Consider the following 19,357-nt stretch of genomic DNA (forward strand, 5'->3'; position numbering starts at 1 on the left):
ACTGGAGCATTTTGCTTTAGAGGTCAAAGGGCACCAAAACATCAATGGCACAGGAAAGTAGCGCCATCTTAAAACCATGATAATTTCTTGACAAGGTTCAAACAGAGAGCAATTGATAAATTGTAAACCTTCTTCAAACAAAATTAAAGAAATGGAAGGGTTGTGTGAAGCCAGGTAGATAGGAATATAGACTAGGCCTATAGATGTAGCTAAATGGCACCTGTCATCGGCACTTGTATGTGTTCCACATATAGAAAGGAGGGTCGCGGGCTGTGTCAATACACATTCATATTCACACCCTCGTTCAAACCCCTCCGTACTTCTGTAAGTTCATTTATATATATTTATATTATGCAATTAAATAGTTATATTTTGCATTCTGCCTTTATTTCACATCCAGTGTAAGATAGAAAATCTCCCAATTAAAGGCATAAATCACGCTGGCAATTGAATTGATAGAATTGATCAAACCGTGGCCACGTTTGATACAGAAAATCAAATGCAACACGCCAGACCGTGACAACTCTACAGTGGAACAATCAATGACGTTGGGTGGCAGACCATTCCATATATTAAGAACGGGATTGAAGAAAGGGTAGTTTGCCACGTCTGTTTGAATCGTTTTCCTATAATTTTGCATCCATTACTCCTAGTTGCATTGGAGATATCAATCTTAAGATGTTTTCTACATCCATGTTTTCAATTCCTTTGACAATTTTGAAGACTTTAATTAAATCTCCTCTCATTGTTCGTTTCGAGAGACTAAACACATTTAGTTCCCTAAGCGTTCTTCGTTCGGCTTGTTCCGTAACCAAGGAATGATCTTTGTTACTCTACGTTGCACTCTTTCTAATTTCTGTATATCCTTCTTGTAATATGGAGACCAGCACGGCACACACTATTCTAGGTTAGGTCTGACTAGGGCATTATAGATATTAAGAACAATTTCTTCAGTTATAAACTCAAAATCTCTACCTACAAATCCAATTAATTTGTTTGGATTTTTTATTACCCCCGCGCACTTTTTGCTTGGTTTGAGATCATTTGAGATCACATCAAAATCTTTCTGTTGTTCTACACTTGCCAGTTGTGCACCGTTCATCGTCTAGCTGGCCTGGCCATTACTTTGGATGTACTGTGTTTTGCTACATTGCTTCTGACCCCCCAGGGCAGTGGGCGGGATACAGGGATATCCCGTCATCCACGAGTAGTTAAGATGAGAGAGAAAGAAGGGTGATGGATGGGAGTGGAATGGGTGGGAATGTAATGGATGGAGGTGGAATGGGTGGGAATGTAATGGTTGGAAATGGAATGGGTGGGAATGTAATGAATGGGAGCGGGTACGTTCCTTTTAACTTGGCTTGGCTACCTCCCTTATAATGGGGAAAAGGCCTTTGGTATATAGATAGAAATGCACTTATTTATTATTTCTAGTTATTTAAAAATAAAATCTACCGGGTTTATCATTATTACAGAACAAGGGACAATTTTTAATGCCCTGATACTTACCCTTATAATCTGCGTTAAATTTAGTGTTATTGGTGATATGAGAAATATATGAAGTCTTTTGCATTTGCAGCACAGGGAACATTACTTTTTCAAGTTATTTATAAATTACATGTTCTTGTTTTGCAATTCTGTGATAAAAAAACAGTGATATACTAAAATAAAGGTAATCTTTCCATTTTTTTTTATATCGAATCTCACTTTTTAACATTCATCAATGTGTATAACGAAAAATACTAACTTTCGTGTTTTACGATTCTGTGACATGAAGTACTTTTACTTAATTACAATGGTATATACTTGAACTTGGACGTAGATAGCAAAATTACTGCACTTGCACTTGAAAAATATCCAGGCACTTGGACAGCACAGTCACTTGTATTGGAAACGTTTTACGTCATCTCAACAAATACAACAAAAAAATTGTGTCTCATACTGAATTCGCCTCTCCATTCTAAACCAAGATTTTTAAATACATGCCTACTATTTCAAACCAATCAGCTTTTAGACTATACATGATAGATTATTGAGGTAGTTTTGAATCTACTGATAATATTACTGAGAATTGTTAGAATTGCCTAGATATATTATGAGATCATTCTATTGTATTCTGTTGCAAAATATACATTAATGATTAACCAATTACGAAACACCTGTTCCCCAACGAACGTCGTAAACATACCCAAGGTTACAAGTATCACATCTTGGAAATAGTTGTTGTAGATTGCTTGCTTAATTCAAAATCTTTACATAAAAATTAAATTGCTTATTTTAGACTATCTATAGTGTGTTATCGTTAATCTTAATACTGCATTGTTGGTATCTGTGGATAAATGAAGATAGAATTTTGTAATACTAGATTATTTCTAGATTAACCGAAATAAATCGTAAATGGGAAGGTGGGAAGATACCTGGAGGAAAAGAATGTTGGGCTTTTCCAGTGGAAAGAAATCATGTAATTGTGACTTACAATGGGCAATATACAAGAGTACGGGGTGTTTAATTGAGGCTAGAACTCAAGTATGTATAACTCACACTCCTTCACTTCTGATTGGATATCACGAATGTGAATGAAATATATAACGAACGCCAGAATGAAAGGAAAATGTCACCCGGTACGGAAATGTTTCATCGCTTACTTCTGTGTCATGTGAGAAGGGCCTGTATGGCTGTTGATATATGTTTTTGTGTTGGTGAGAACTCGAGAGGGTCACTGGTTATCACACAAGGAGAGTAATCCAAGGCCGAGGTTGTTAGGTAATGTGGTGTATAAGAATGATACATTTCTTGTCGGATGAAGTGGTGTGACGGTCATTATAATCGTACGGTCTTAATAATCGTACGTAAAATTAAATTAGCATGATTGGAAATAAATTGTTTCCTGTATTATCATTACGTATCTTCATGCCACATCTATTGAAACAGATTAATATAAGGTGATAGAAGTTTAGACAAGTAGTTCATGGCTATCAACTTTACTATTTCCAGTTTCATCCCGTGCCAGAATATGTTGCTAAGTATACAGTTGCACTGTGGTGTCCTACTCATAGAATTGGTCTTTAGGTATACCCTCCCAACCAAGGCTTAAGCATTTTCAAACAATTGTCACTTTCCACCCTTTGGTCAGTGGAAGTAATATATTTTAGGTGAGCACTACTCACCCACTAAAAGTGTCAAATTCGATGTAAATATTAATCAATAATGAAAAACATTGACATGTGCTATGAGATGGTACTGCATAACCTGTAGTAATTCCTTTCTTAGTTATTACATATACAATAAAGGAGATACGTATACAATAAATATATGCAATATATGTACTAAGTAAGAAAGGAATTACTACATATATATATATATATATATATATATATATATATATATATATATATATATATATATATATATATATATGTATTAATTCCTCTCTTACTTAGTTATTGCATATATCTATTGTATACGTTACTCTCCTTTGTTGTGTATGCAATACTCATTTATTATACATGTAGTACGTAATCTCAATACACACACTCACACACACACACACTCACACACACACACACACACACACACACACACGCACACACACACACACACACACACACACACACACACACACACACACACACACACACACACACACACACACACACACACACACACACACACACCCATATATATATATATATATATATATATATATATATATATATATATGTATATATTGTGCGGTAATTATTGTTAGGGAATTGCATTGTTTACCTAGTTACGGCGATTTCCCTCAAGGCTTGTTTAATTTCGATTCAGGAACCTTTCCTGAAACTGCGAACCACACTATCGTAACTTTTATTAAGATACAATTAAACTCCCCTCTCTCTTTATTTTATTAAACCTATGGTGTAATTTTGGTTTATAAATCGGAAACTTTGAGAATTTGCTTAAAGTATAAGTTGTCCCGTGGCTTCGAAGCTTTTACGAACACGTAAGAGTCCCTACCGAACGACACTGCTTTTCGTCAACTGAACGAGAGATCACCTTCAGCACTGGTACCAGATGCTTCTCTCAAGAAACCTCGGCTTAGGACTTTTATGGTTCTTATCGGAAGCCATCAAGATTTCTCTTTAACTTCAGACCACCAATGTCTGAGAACAGAAACAAGTAAGTTCTCAGACTTTCCCGTGTGTAACTTTAAACCATAAATACGATAATTGTAAATGTTTTGTATAAGTAAGCCTATGTAGTTATTACATTATGTAAGTGCCCTATACACAATTATATAACCAATTATATACGTCACTAGGCATACGCTCCAAGCGTAACTTGCTGTTGTTGCCAATTTTACGTGCCATACCATTAAGGTATTTAGTATAACGTTACCCTTAAACGTTTTGCACACATATTCCTCATTATATGTAATTGACTAATTGTTCTCTTGTTTATTTATGTTCTTATGTATATACCTATATGTGTTTGTCTGTATTGCTTTGCCTACGGGTTCTGCCTGGCAACAGAGTATCAGGAAAATGGGACGCGAGAGCGTACCCATGCCCAAGGCTAGGACTCCAAGCATCCGCCTGGAGGCAGATTACTTCCTGACGTGCTTGTGTGTAGAGTCAATGTAATAAACTCCCAACATAAAAACCAGTGTTTTGCATTTAACCACAAACCCACAGTTGCATCAGATGGCTGTATAATGTGAGTGACAAAAAGGGCCGAAGGGTGTGCGACATTGCCTATATTTCTTATGATTTAGTTGAAACACATTAATTGAAGCTAATTTTCTTCATAAGAACGGTTTTTGAAATATCATGATATATTCTGGCGGTAATATTTCAGAACTAATTATACATAAAAAGTAAGTCAAGTCGAAGTATGGGACTAAAATAACACTATCAGCTGTTGTTACAGTAGACGGAAACAGGCCTGTAACGTTGTTGATTATTTTATAAAATTTATTATCCTGTTGCGTTATTACAATGGCTTACAATAATAGAATATGCCGACAGGAGACCTTCCGATCCATGACATGGTCGGATAAAGAAAAGGTGTTTGTTTATCCAATTGAATTTTAAAACTTCGTACCATATTACATTCAGTCACCTCAGTGGTTGGCGTAATTGATCCTGGTTACTTCTAGATCAGATGCGGGCAACCTCCGGCCCGGGGGCCACATCCGACCCGCCACCCTGCTAGGTATTATTATTGCAATTCGGCCCGCGGAACTCCCAGCAGAAGGAGAGAAAAAATTCCAATAAATATTACGTTAAAAAATGAATTACTTTATATTTCACCAGTAATAGTAGTAGTAGTAGTTGTAGTAGTAGTCCCTGTGCGCCAAGTCTGCCAACCTCGTTGATGTCATGTTTGTCGTGGTGAAGGTCCTCAACTCCATCCTCTCCCGGAGCCTTAAACCACCGTCAGTTCTAGGTACTGATGGATGAGGTGAACGTGCACTACAACGACCCGCTCTACTTCTGTGAGGTACGCTGGCTGATTCGTGGGGCCATGCTCTCTCGTTTGTGCAACCTACAGCAGGAGACCTTCCTATGTCAGAAGAACCTTCCCCACACTGATCAATTCTCTGATCCGCGGTGGCTAGCTCGCCTGGCCCTGCTCACGGACATCACGGCGCACCTGAACGCCCTCAACATGATGCTGCAAGGCAAAGATATTCTCGTGACAGACATGTACCCGCACATCACTGCCTTCGAGGTTAAGCGGGGCTTGTGGGAGGCTCAATTGGCTTCTGGTCAGTTTGTGCATTTCCCTCGCCTTGCTGCTTGTGCCCCTGACGACGTGGACTTGGACACTTGCGTTAGTGTCGTCACCTCTCTGCGTAAGGAATTTGCTTCCCGTTTTGCAGGAGTCAGGGTGCTGGCTGCGGACTTCAAGCTTTTCACTGCTCCCTTTGACTTCCCCATGGAAGACGCCCCTGCCTCCCTGCAGATGGAGTTGGTGGAGCTGCAGTACAACGATGAAATGAAGGCGAAGTTCCGCACCTCTTCTCCGCTGTCCTTCTTCCGCGACATCGTCCTCCCTTCTAACAATGTTCAAAAATACATTGCGCATGTTCAATGCATTGTGGCCATGTTCGGCAGCACCTACTGTTGCGAACAGATCTTCTCCAAAATGAAGTACACGAAGTCTCACCTTCGCTCCCAATTCTCGGACCGCCACCTCGATTACATTCTTCTGTTGTCTACCTCAACCATCGAACCAGATATGGAAATACTTCTTCATGGCAAATAGCACTAGCAGTCTCATTAATTTGTAGGGTGTTCAATGCAATTATTGTACAAAATAAAGTAATTCTGCGGATTTCGTTTTTCACTCCGGCCCGCGGCCTCCTTCCAAAAGTCTCATCTGGTCCTTACTCTGAAAAGGTTGTCCGCCCCTGTACGTCTACAGTTTTAGGCCATTATTTCTCTTCTGATTAGTATTTAGTGTGGTCATATTTAAAATTTTTATGTTATCGGTATTTTTTTAAATGGACATAAACTGTAAAATAAGTAGCAGTATAATTAGCTTTGCTGATGACACTAGGCTCCTTAGAGCTGTCAATTCAGTCGGGGACCCGCTAGCTTTCCAGAGAGAACTAGACAAAGTATATTATTGGGCTGAGTTAAGTAACATGCAATTCAACAGTAATAAATTCCAGTACATCATTTTCAGTTGTAAGGATGAGACCAGTCCCAGGAATCACCGTGATCCTAGCCAAAATCTTATTAATAGGGTGGAACATGTACAGAATCTCAGTGTAATTTGGTCACGAGACTGTGATTTCAAGGAAGATATATCTGTTTTAGTGATTTTTTTTTATCAACTTCCTGGCTGGATAGTTAGAAATTTTAAAACTCGGGACAGGTTCACAATGTTAATGCTCTGGAAATCTGTCACATTACCAAGAGTAGATTAGTATTTTCAACTATGGAGTCCAACCAGTGCTAATTATATAAATTTGTTAGAGAAAATCCAGAAACAATTACAAAAATATAGGTTTAAAAGATCACAGTTACTCAGAAAGGCTAAAGTCTATAAATATCTCTTCTTTGGAGTGAAGGTGTGATAGGTACGCTGTAATATATTTATGGAAAATAATGGAGGAAAAAGTGCCAAATCTGTAGAACCCTATAATGTTAAAGTGTCTGAACGCAGAGGCAGAAGCTGTATTATTAATAATGTACCAGGTGGCACAGCTGGAATATTATATGTTAACTGTTTTAGATGGAGAGCTGCCAGACTTTTCAACTGTACCTCAAGAGAAGTCCGAGATACACCTGGTTGCTCAGTGGACTCATTCAGACACCATATGGATAAATTCCTGGCTAAACTGGAAGACATACCTGGACATCTAGACGGTCAAAACTCCCTTGTGAAGGCTGAGGAAAACTGGAGGCGGACACTACGTGTTGGCCTTGTGGGATGATAAATACATTAAATCGGATCAGGTAAATCAAGTAAATCAAGCTTGTATATCTCCTCTTAGTCTCCATTTTGTGTGTCTTGTTGCTCGCCGCTGTACCTTTCAATACCTTTAATAAACTTTGGGGAACATACGGAAACAGGATACTGCAAATGTTGGTGATAATTGGGCTTCAGATTTGAAAAGACAGCGCTATCGATCCAAGTATCATATTGAGATAGTTGGTAATAGTGATACCATGACACTTTTCATGTCCCACTTTGGTTAAAGGTTTTCCCAACTAACTTTTAACTGTCCTTAATATAATTTTTACTTGAGTTAGATTTTATAAAACAATCTTGAAACTATTCTTCTATTTTTTTTTTGTCTAAATCTCCTTGAATATCCAGTTAATTCAAATGATTATTTGATATTCCGCACGGTTTAGTATTATCAGCGAATTTAGTGACAGTGATTTAAGCCTTTGATCTATACTATGAATGGAAGTGGAACCCTGAAGAACTCCACTTGTAACATCTTTTCAGTGAAAAGTTTTGCCATCCAGAGCAACTTGCTGTTCTAACAATTTCCTATTGGGCCTAGGATAACAAGATGAATCTCAAATGCTTGCACAGTTGCGGTATTCTTTCGTTGATGCCTTATAGCTCTGCTACTCCACTGCGAGCCAGCAGAGATCCTCGGAAGGACTTCATAGATAAATATAATTAGTGCATTGATCACTACGCTCTTTAAGATCCCGAAGGAAACCTTATATTTCCGAATAATTTAGAATCTATACTATGAATACAAAAACAAATTAAAGTTTGTATGTTTATTAGTGAGTACTGCCAGAGTGGTAGGTATAGCACGGTAACGAATTGTAGACCTGTGACACAAACCACCACGCGTCACGGGAAAGAGGGCGGGGTTGCAGCTTGATTTGTGATGAATGAATGCTGTGACTGCATGGAGAGAGGGAAATGACCATTGTCACATGCCACAGGTCATAGGCGCTGCATCCGTTCGAGTTCAGTCTCCCTTTTCTTCACTGCATAGATGTGTTTGCCTTTTTTCTGATCAATGACAATATTCACTTTCCCTATTGACGCTGATACACACACACAAACACTCACACACACACACACACACACACACACACACACACACACACACACACACACACACACACACACACACACACACACACACACACACACACACACACACACACACACACACACACACACACACACACACACACACACACACACACACACACACACACACACACACACACACACACACACACACACACACACACACACACACACACACACACACACACACACACACACACACAAATCTAGTAAGAGATACAATAGACAAAAAAAAAATAAAAGGTGTATAGTAGTATGTGGTCTAAAGGAAAAGCATAATCTAAATGGGTCCCTGAGAGATAAAGAAGAAAAGTTCTAAAAGTCGTGCAACATCGGGATGAAGGTAGAGAAGTGACCCCCCCCCCTCCATGAGGGAAATAATGGTAACACGACCAAAAAAAAAAAAAAAAGAGTAAAAGAAGTACAAGATAAAGAGCAAGAAATAGAAAAGGAAATAGAGGAAGTGCACAGAATGGGTAAATATGAATATGCAGAAGGAAAAAAATTACCCCTAAATATCAAAATCAAATTAAGGTTACCAATGGCAACGGAAATAATTTGGAAAAAAAAAAATCGAACACTACAAAAGTATATGGATAAAAAGAGACATCAATGATGAGGAAAGAGAAAGAGATAAGGCATTAAGAAACAAAGCTAAAAAAAAAAAAAAAGAACGAGAAAACGCAGTTCTATGGAGGGTGTTAGATGTGAGACTGAAGAAATGGTATAATAAAAAAATGAAAGGTTCAGAGAACGAGTTGGAGGGAGTAGAAAATTAAAAATAGCTTATACCAATATAGATGAATTAATCTCAGGATTAAATGAGCTAAATGATTACCCGTCAGAAAAAAAAAAAAAAAACAGACATAATGGGAATTGTGAAGACAAAATTAAGGGATTCACTATTACCAAACAGTGTTGGGCATAGATTATATAATCACTGGCTTAGAAATAGAGAGGAGAAACAGGATGAACGAGTCATGTTCATGGTTAAGAAAAACTTAAATGTGCCGAAGGAGAGAACAGGGTGGAAATGATCACAATAAGAATCGAAGATAGTGACATGAAAAGTGGAAAGTTTACAGTGATTTATGTGCCCCCAAAAACGGGGTCTTGGAGAGAGATTACGCCAAAATGTTAGATGATACGAGACTTTCATTAAACGAGATGCTGATAGATGGAAGTAACGCGGTACTTATGGATAATTTAACTGCAAAGAAATCTATTGGGAAGAGATAACAGTGAAAGGTGGAGAGGATCAATGGGGAAATGTATTACACAATATGACTATAGAACATACAATAACACAACGGGTAGAAGAAAACACTAGATTTAGAAACATTGAAGGATCATCGGGACTAGATTTATTATTTACGTCAGAGCCTGAAATTGTGGACAAAATTTAATACAAGACACCAACTGCGAAGAGTGACCGTATATTACTTGAGTTGGAACTAAAGGAGTAAATATATATAGAGAGAGGAATGAGAAACACGGAAAAGGAAGACTGATGTATAATAAAACGGACTTTAAGGAACTTAAGAATTTTTTCTTAAAGCAAGCTGAGAAAAATTCTACAATGAAGAAACACAAGTGGAAGAAAAATGGATGATTCTGAGGAAAATCTATAAAGAAGGAGTGGATAAATAGGACCCAAAGCGAAATCAGGAAAAGGTGTATATTAAGTGATGGTTTAACAGAAGGTGCAGCGAAGCGAAATATAGAAGAGATAAAGCTTGGAAAAGATGGAGAAAAAAACAACTAGAAAGTGGCAAATATGCATTGATCAAAGAAATGAATATATAAAAATACGCAGGGAAGAAAAAAGAAAATATGAAAAAGATATAATAGAAAAATGTAAGGATCAGCCAAAGCTATTCTATAGATATGTAAATGGTAAACTAAAAAACAAACAGGAAATAGTGAAACTACGCCAAGGGAATATGGAATACACAGAAGATACAGAAATGGCTGAAGTCATGAGTAACACTTCAAGTCTATTTTCACTAGAGAAAATGTACAACATCAGGATGAAGGGAGAGAAATTAAATCCCCCTTCCCCCCATGAGGGAAATAATAATAACACGGAAAAAAATAATGGACCAAATAATGAACCTTGATGTCAGGAAATTGCACGGCCCGGATGGAGTAGCAAACTGGATATTAAAAGAATGTAAAGAAGAACTCTTATCTTGGCACCTCCTGGATGACGGGTCATCCCTGCATCTTGTCCACTGCCCTGGGTCAGAAGCAGTGTTGCAAGACACAGCACATCCACAGCAAGGCCGCTTCATAAATTCGGCGACCCCCCCTCTCCGTCCCCTCATGCAGAAAAGGATAGGACGGGGAGAAATTCCTTCGAGCTACGTCAAATTTTTTCCATACATACTTCCTCACCCACCATCCCCCACCCACTCCCCCTCATGCATCACAGCATCATCCATACACAACCCTTCTCCATTCACCCCTATCTTCTGTCCTCTCCCGTCCTTCCTCCACAGACATTCCTCTCTTTTGTAATGCCCCTTTCACCCTATCCATCCATCTCATCCTAGGACGCCCCCTCATATTCACCCCTTCCACCTCTGCCTTCCACACCTCTTTTACTAATCTTTCTTCACTCATTCTTTCCATGTGTCCAAACCATCCCAATACTCTTTCATCAACCCTATCTCCCAACTCCCTTTCCACCCCTGTTCTCCTCCTCACCTCCTCATTTCTCACTCTATCCAGCCTAGTAACCCCTATCATACTTCTCAGACATTTCATCTCAAACACATTCAAACTCCTTCTCTCTTCCTCTCTCATGTTCCATGTTTCTGCCTCGTATATTGCTGTTGGCACAATCACTCCTTCATATAACCTCCTCATAGCATCCATTCCCAGATGTCTATTTCTCATTACACTTTTTAATCCACCAAGGAATTTACTCGCTTCTCTCAATGTACATTCTACCTCCACCCCCATTCCTCCCTTTCCTGCCACATTCGCACCCAAGTATCTAGAACTATCCACTTCCTCCAGTCTTTCACCCTTTAAGCTCACTTCCAGCCTGCTGTCACTCTCTCCCCATGTACATCTCATCTCCTTACTTTTACCCGTATTTATCTTCAGCTTCCTTCTTTCACACACCTTCTCAAACTCTGTCACTAACTTCCTCAATCCCTCCTCTGATCCTGCTACAAGCGCAGTGTCGTCAGCAAACAACAACTGGCTCACCTCCCACTTCTTTCCAATTTTTTTTAACCATCTCCAACCCCTGACCCACAACCCTTGCATTCATCTCTCTGCACCACCCCATCCATGTAAAGATTGAACAGCCAGGGAATATATAGGGAGTGGAATATATAGGAAATGGATTGGGTGGGAGCGGTTTCTATGCCTTTTTCTTTTTGGCTACCCCCCGTGTAAGGGTGACAAAGCCTTTGGTATATGTATGTTTGTAAAGAAGAACTAATAGACAAAATATATAACATAGTAAGTTGCTCACTCAGAGAAGGAAAAATACCAGAAGACTAAAAAAATGCTGATATCGTACCAATTTATAAAGGAGGAAATATGGTAGATCCAACAAACTACAGACCGGCTTCCCTGACAAGCACGGTAGCCAAAATTTGTGAAAAAGTTATAAAAAGCAGATGGATAAAACATCTGAAGGAGAACAATATACTAAATCCGAGACAATTCGGATTTAGACAAGGAAGATCATGTACAAACAAATTTGATTTGTTCTTACTCAAGAATAATATATATAATACAGGAAAGGGACGGATGGGTTGATAGTGCTTTCCTAGATTTACACAAATCTTTTGATACAGTCCCACAAAAAAAAAAAAAAAAACTATTAAAAAACTGAAAACCATAGGAGGGATACAAAGTAAACTACTGAAATGGACGGAGGACTTTTTACATGGAAGAAAAATGAGAGTAGTGCTCAGAGATAAGAGTTCTACTTGGGAAGAGGTAATTAGTGGAGTTCCACAAGGATCAGTATTGGCACCAATAATGTTTGCTATTTATGTGAATGACATACACGAGGGTGTGGAATGTTAAATGAGCTTCTTTGCAGATGACGCAAAACTGTTAAAGAAAATGAGTAATGAAACGGACTGCAACTCACTATAGAGAGATCTGAACAGGGTTTAGGAATGGAGTCAGAAGTGGGAAGTGGACTTCAACGTTAAGAAATGTAGCATAATGGAATTTGGAAAAAAATATCAGAACAATATAAAATTGGTGAAAAGGAAGTAAAGAAAGTGGGATCTGAAAAAGAGCTGGGAGTAATCATCACAAAGAATATGTCCCCTAACAAGACTATAAACAAAATTGTTGGCGAAACCTATAACTTGCTAAGATCAATAAAAGTGGCTTTTACTTACTTGGATGAAGAAATGGTAAAGAAAATACTAGTCACACTGATAAGGCCTAAATTGGAGTACGCAGCGACACTATGGTCACCCAGTACTAAAAAGAATATAAGGAAAATTGAGAGAATCCAGAGAGCAACTATGAAGATGGCCCCAACACTATCTAAACTGTCATATGAAGGCAAATTGTCAAAACTAGGATTACCCACTCTGGAATAAAGAAGAGAAAGAGGTGACTTGTTGACCATCTACAGAATCATGAGAGGTATAGAGATCCTTGATAGAGAAGACTTACTAAATTGGGATAAGAAAAACACAAGAGGACATGGAAGGAAGCTCAGAAAGGACAGTTATAGAGGAGACCTGAAAGAGAACAGCTTTCCCCACAGAGTGGCGGATGTATGGAACATGCAAGACGAAACAATAGCGTGTACAAAAACAATACAGGAATTTAAGTGTAAATTATATATGGCGAGATACAGAGACGGTACACCACGAGCGTAGCTCCCCTTCCCGTAAGATACAAGTAGGTAAATACAACTAGGTAAATAAATACACACGGTGGTGTGGCGGTATCACGCTCGATCGCTAACTCAGCGATCCGGGTTTCTGCATTGCTGCACAGCGAGCTGGCACTCCAACTCTGGCAGGCAAGAGGTTGTACGCAACGTTAATAGATCTATTTCCTCTCTCATAGCGTTACCTATACATAGGGCCATATATGAGCTCTGAGTTCACATCCGGTAGGGTAATAGCTGTCAGTCACAAGATCCTAGACTGATGATATGTATAGTAAAGTTTGCCAATCGTGAATTTTCTGTAATCTATCCTCGAAATCATTTATGACTCAGTTCCTAAATCAGGGTGGTTGCATAACATACTTGGGATTCCGTTGGAGTCTTGTTCACACATTGTACATGGAGACAATGCTAACTGGAGTAACAAGTGAAATATAATTTTAGTGTACGTTATGAACACAACAGAACGAAACAAGGAATGTTCCAATCTTTCTCTAAAATCGCACTGTAAAAATTTCCTAATTACAGTGATGTACGTTTTATGCAAAGCTTAGTCAGCTAACGTCTCTATCTGTTATATCGATTAAAGTTTTATGTAATACCAAGACAATACCGCCGATGAAAGAAAGTATGCGGAGGAAATGTCATCTTCACTCCTTCAGCGCGGATGCCCTAAGCTGATTAGAATTGTCGGGCCTTAGGTAAAAAAGATATGGAAGAGTGTCATTGTAGAGAAAAGGAGGGGTTAAAGGACATGGAGCTCAAAATAGGAATACAAGAACAACAGTAACATATCTGTTGTGTGCACGCATATAAACTCATCAAGGGAGTTTTAAATGAAGAAGATATAAAGATTCGTTGTGATTAGTCATGTCCTACATTACGTCACCTTAGGCCCCAACTCCAGACGAGACCAAACCATGGAAGTATTTAAAGAAAGATAACAGATAGCACTGAAGACTTTTAACATAGATAACAGATAAGGTCAGATAATAGTGCGTAGAGTGTGCACTGACCCAGATTAGAGACGCTATTTGTTAGATAGGTTATGTAAGAGAGAAAATCTCGGTTTAATACCGATTAACCCACCATGATGGCGGTGGTTACCATCAGCTGCAGTAAAGTCAAATGGCTGCAGCCAGATTAACGCACCCATGACCCATACCGCGTCCAGAGTTGGCTAACCGAAATGGTTGCAACACTGACAGCACAAAAATATCCTTCATCTGAATAAGATAAAGACTTGGTACAGAAGAGCGGGAGGAGTAACGAAGGAGATCGATTGCATACATGCTAGTACTCGTTGGAAGATCCTACAGAACTGCAGGGTATATCGGAGTGCTGCATTAATTGAGACTGATCATAGACTTGTGGTCGCAACACTCAGACTGCGTATCAAATACGGGAGAATCCCGATATATAACCCACCTGGATTTCATCTGGAAAAACTCGGAAATAATGCGCGTGTCCAGGAGTATGCGGTAGCCATCTCTTATTGGCTTGAAGTACTTGGCACTATTGAGGGAACACATGAGAGAAGCCCAACGGACAAAAAAAAACAACATATTCAGTGGACAAAAACACCATGGGAAATTTCAGGATGGGGACAAAAACCAAATCTGTGAAAACAATAACTGTGGGGAAGGAAGCCACATTGTTAATATAAGAGGGAAGTCCGGCAAAGAAATATTACAAATGAACAGGTGAGGTAAAATACATAAAGTGATTGTGTATTCATTTGAAGTAGAAAACAGTTTAATATATGAAGTCACATACATTTGAATGAAATTGTTCATCGAACACATACATCTCTCCATACATACATTGATCGAGGGATTCTAGTAGGGCCATGTCCTTGTATCAACTACACTGCTACGACTCAAGAACTTATGTTGTGATTTCCAACAAAACCTAAAGACTGTAAATTAATTTCTTGATAGTGTGGGTTCATGTGTACGCTTCAAATAAATATTGAGTGGCAATATTTTCTTTGATAATTCAAGTTGCAATCCTGGCGTTTTGTTTAAAGATTGTAAACGACTTTGTTGATAGTGTTGGTTCATGTATACGCTTCAAATAAATATTGAATGGCAATTATTTTTTTAATCAAGTTGTAAATGACTTTCTTGATAATGTGGGTTCATGTGTACGATTTAAATAGATATTGAATGACATTATTTTTTTTAATAATTCTATTTGTAGTGTTTATGTTTTCACAGATTGGGGATATTGTCCTCCCCTACAAAATTCCAATTGGGATTTCTCCGGTTCAGTGGTTTTTGGCATATTTGGGTATTGTCTATTTTTTTTTTCCGTTTACCCTCTTGAAGACCCTGAAGAACTGTGGTACGCCTTCAAACGTCTCTGATGTGGCGTCGAGGGAGACGAAGGAGAGTAGAGTTGGGCCATGCTGCCAGAATGGCTGGGGACCTGGACCAGTACAAGACTCAGAAACGGCGGACTAGAGCTCTCATGAAAATGGATAAAGAGAGGTACGTCAGAGGAGCTGCTGAGGAAGTCGAGAGATATTTCAATACAAATGACCTCAGTCTTGCTTATCGAGCCCTAAACAAACTCAGTTTCAATTTGTGACCCGAAGGAGCATAATCCGAACAGCTGACAGGCAGCTACTGTCAGGCGCGAAGGGGTGTGGGCCCGTCGCAGAATATTTTGAGTATTTGCTGGTGAGTGACCCTCCAAGCAAAGAGGGTCACTCACCAGCACTCTGATAGAAGTCACAGAAACTGTGATTATGTTGAAGAGTGGAAAGGCAGCTGGCATCTGCAACATTATTGCGAAGTTATCAAAAGCTTGAAGTGAAACCATAGTCCGTAGGATGTATGCTCTACTGTCTGCTATCTGGTAGTCCAGTACCATTCCTTCTGACAGGGAAAAGGGTCCAGTCACCCTTATCTGGAAGGGGAGTGGGGACCGACAGGACTATAACAATTATCGCGGTATTACACTGCTCATTGTGCCATGTAAGGTGTTTGTCTATATCGGATCCTAGCGCTCTGTATTCTTGTGGAGCACCGGCATAATTTTCAGCAAGGGTTTCTTGGAGCTTGCCTTAGTACTACTAAAAAATTAATTGGATGGGTTCTCTGACTGTTGGGTGGTTTTGCAAAACGCCTCGCGCCCCTGTGTTGACGTGGTGATTTTGTAACGCTTCTCAAGCCAGAACCTTTCCGGGTCCCAGCTAATCAGAGGAAGAGACATGACGTAGTGTTCCAAGTAACGACGACATGACGTCACAATCTTCAGCATTTCACTTCTTATAATAACATATCATTTAAAATTTCATTTGACCCAAGATACATACATATATATATATATATATATATATATATATATATATATATATATATATATATGTGTGTGTGTGTGTATATATATATATATATATATATAAATACATATATGTATATATATACTTATAAAATTTTCATATTCAGTATATATATATATATATACATACATACATATATATATATATATATATATATATATATATATATATAAATATACATATATACTTATAAAAATTTCATATTCAGTATTTAAAAGTATAGCCAACTCCTGAATTGGCATCTATGATGCGTAGTTTTCCAAGCAACGACATGACGTCACAATCTTCTGCATTTCACTTCTTATAACTAATCAAGTCACTGCCTTCGTCTACTGAATAGAGGTAAGGGCTCTAAAATATATTCAATTTTATATAAAAGCTTATTTTCTGAGATTTATATCTATAAACGTTGCTACTCGCTCAAGTCCCATGGGACTCCCTGCATGATAATGATAATGAGTGGGATTGGGATTGGGAGTGGAAATTAATTGGATGGGTTCTCTGACTTTTGGGTGGGTTTGCAAAACGCCTCGCGCCCCTGTTGTTTTGTAACGCTTCTCAAGCCAGAGCCAGTAAGCCTTTTTCGTTTTAACACACACGTGTATAAAGAGCTTTTCTCCGGAGAAGGGTTTTATAAAGGTAATTTTGAAGACATCGTGGAAGAGACATATAAGAAAACGTCTAACGACGACGAAACAGAAGTCGAAATAGCAGAAGAACCTGATCAATCGATCACTGTAATACCAAAGTCCGCCTACAAAATCAACGAAATAGACGCCATCAACATGATCATGCCTCCTGAGTCCAATTATGGGGAAGAAAACTGTGATTCTGGAGAATTCATTGAAATGATCCAGAGTTTCAGAGAGGAAATGAAAAAGCAGAAAAATAATTTGAAAATGAAAAGAAAAGGAATAAGGAGAACATGAAGAGGATGATGAAGGAGTTTTTGAAGGCTTTGAGTGACGACAGCGATGATGACGGAAAAATATTCGAAGACAGTGATGGAAGCGGCTACGACTCGGAAGAGGACTCAGATATTAAAGATGATGGCCCTCCAAGAAAGAAAATGAAGCAATAATGGTGTACAAAATTTGTATATGATGTTAAATAAAACTATTTGTAAAAATCTATCTTTTATTTGTAAAACCTTCATTATTACAAGAAAATTCAGGGACAGAGGGTATCTCAAGGGGCGTAGCCCCAATGGCGCCGCAGGCCAAGCACCCCTGGCAAAGCCAGGGCCGGCGAAGCCGGGTGCTTGTGTTGATAAGAAAAAAAAATACTCGGTGCGTTGTGGGGTGCTCTGGGATCTTCTGCGGAGTCGTAGGATTGCTGCGAGGAATGTCTTGTCTGGCTTCTAGGACAATGAGTGCTGTAAAATATAGAGATGGCGTGTCTAGCTTTTTCCCTGTAAATGAAAGAGTGTGCCCTCGTTCTAACACTTTTCAACGCCTACATGGACTGGGTATTGGACAGAGTTGTCTGTCAATGTCGTTGTGGAGCATCTTTTGTCAACACTCCCTGACCTTGTCTTTACTGGTGATGATGTCCTTCTTGCAGAGTCGTTGGAGGTCCTGGTTGCAGTCCTTGAGTCACTGCACAGGGAGGCAAGACAGCTTGGACCCCAGGTCTCCTAAAGCAAGATCAAGACCCAGGCGTTTGGGGGCTCACTGGATGACATAGTTCAGTCTGTCCATGCATGAGGTGAAGACAGTAAGGTCTCGGAAGGATTCACATACCTTGGTAGTGTAGTGCATAACAGTGGTGGGTCATGTCAGAAAGTGCTTCGAAGGAGTGGTATTGCCCTTGATGCTGTAAGCATATGAGACATGAACATTGAATGCTGATTTGAAGAGGCATCTCGATATCTTTGGTACCAAGTGCCTCCGGAAAATCATGTGACATCACTGGAATGACTTATATCAACCAGAGACTGTACTATGAGTCTCAGTCTAGGCCTGTTACCAGCATAATTCATGAATGTCAACTATATTCCCTTTAGGGCTGTGGTTCTTAACATTTTTCACTGCCCGTACCCCTTGATACCTCAGAAAACTTTCTCGTACCCCCATCCAATACAAATAGAATGCAAACATATGAAAAGGATAAGTGATACAAACCTTGCTTTGATTTCTCATAGTAAATACGAGTATACAGTATTATGTCTCGTACCCCAGGTTCAAAGTTTCGTACCCCTTGCTGGGTACAGGTACCCTAGGTTAAGAACCATTGCTTTAGGGGAACATGTATAAGGATCTTGATGGAAAAGTCTCGGAATTAAATCATGAAATGTATTACAGCAAAAAGAATTAGATATCACACAACTAGATACCCGTTATGGCTGGGAGTTCCACACAGAATGACATTGTCTTCCTATCTCCCGCTGTCATGTCCTATTATGATTACGTCAGCCATGCAACTCAGCAAGATCCCCGTGAGGGAGGCCATTACTACCTTCTCATTTCAATAGATGTGCTGGGCTCGTGCTAGGCTGCATTTTCACTGTAATGCATTACTGTTAGTGGATATTACATATCACATATAGATATAAAGGTCTT

At 39.1% G+C, this 19,357-nt stretch overlaps 1 protein-coding gene across 1 annotated transcript; it reads left to right on the forward strand.

Annotated features, from left to right (window-relative positions):
- Positions 1-5,436: 5,436 nt before the first annotated feature.
- Positions 5,437-6,252, forward strand: LOC143032705 (general transcription factor II-I repeat domain-containing protein 2-like). Its single transcript, XM_076197594.1, has one exon. The coding sequence runs from the start codon at positions 5,437-5,439 to the stop codon at positions 6,250-6,252; it is 816 nt and encodes a 271-aa protein (XP_076053709.1).
- The last annotated feature ends 13,105 nt before the right edge of the window (positions 6,253-19,357 follow it).

The sequence above is a fragment of the Oratosquilla oratoria genome, chromosome 14, assembly GCF_046742065.1.
Source record: "Oratosquilla oratoria isolate Oo_2021 chromosome 14, ASM4674206v1, whole genome shotgun sequence".
Taxonomy (NCBI): domain Eukaryota; kingdom Metazoa; phylum Arthropoda; class Malacostraca; order Stomatopoda; family Squillidae; genus Oratosquilla; species Oratosquilla oratoria.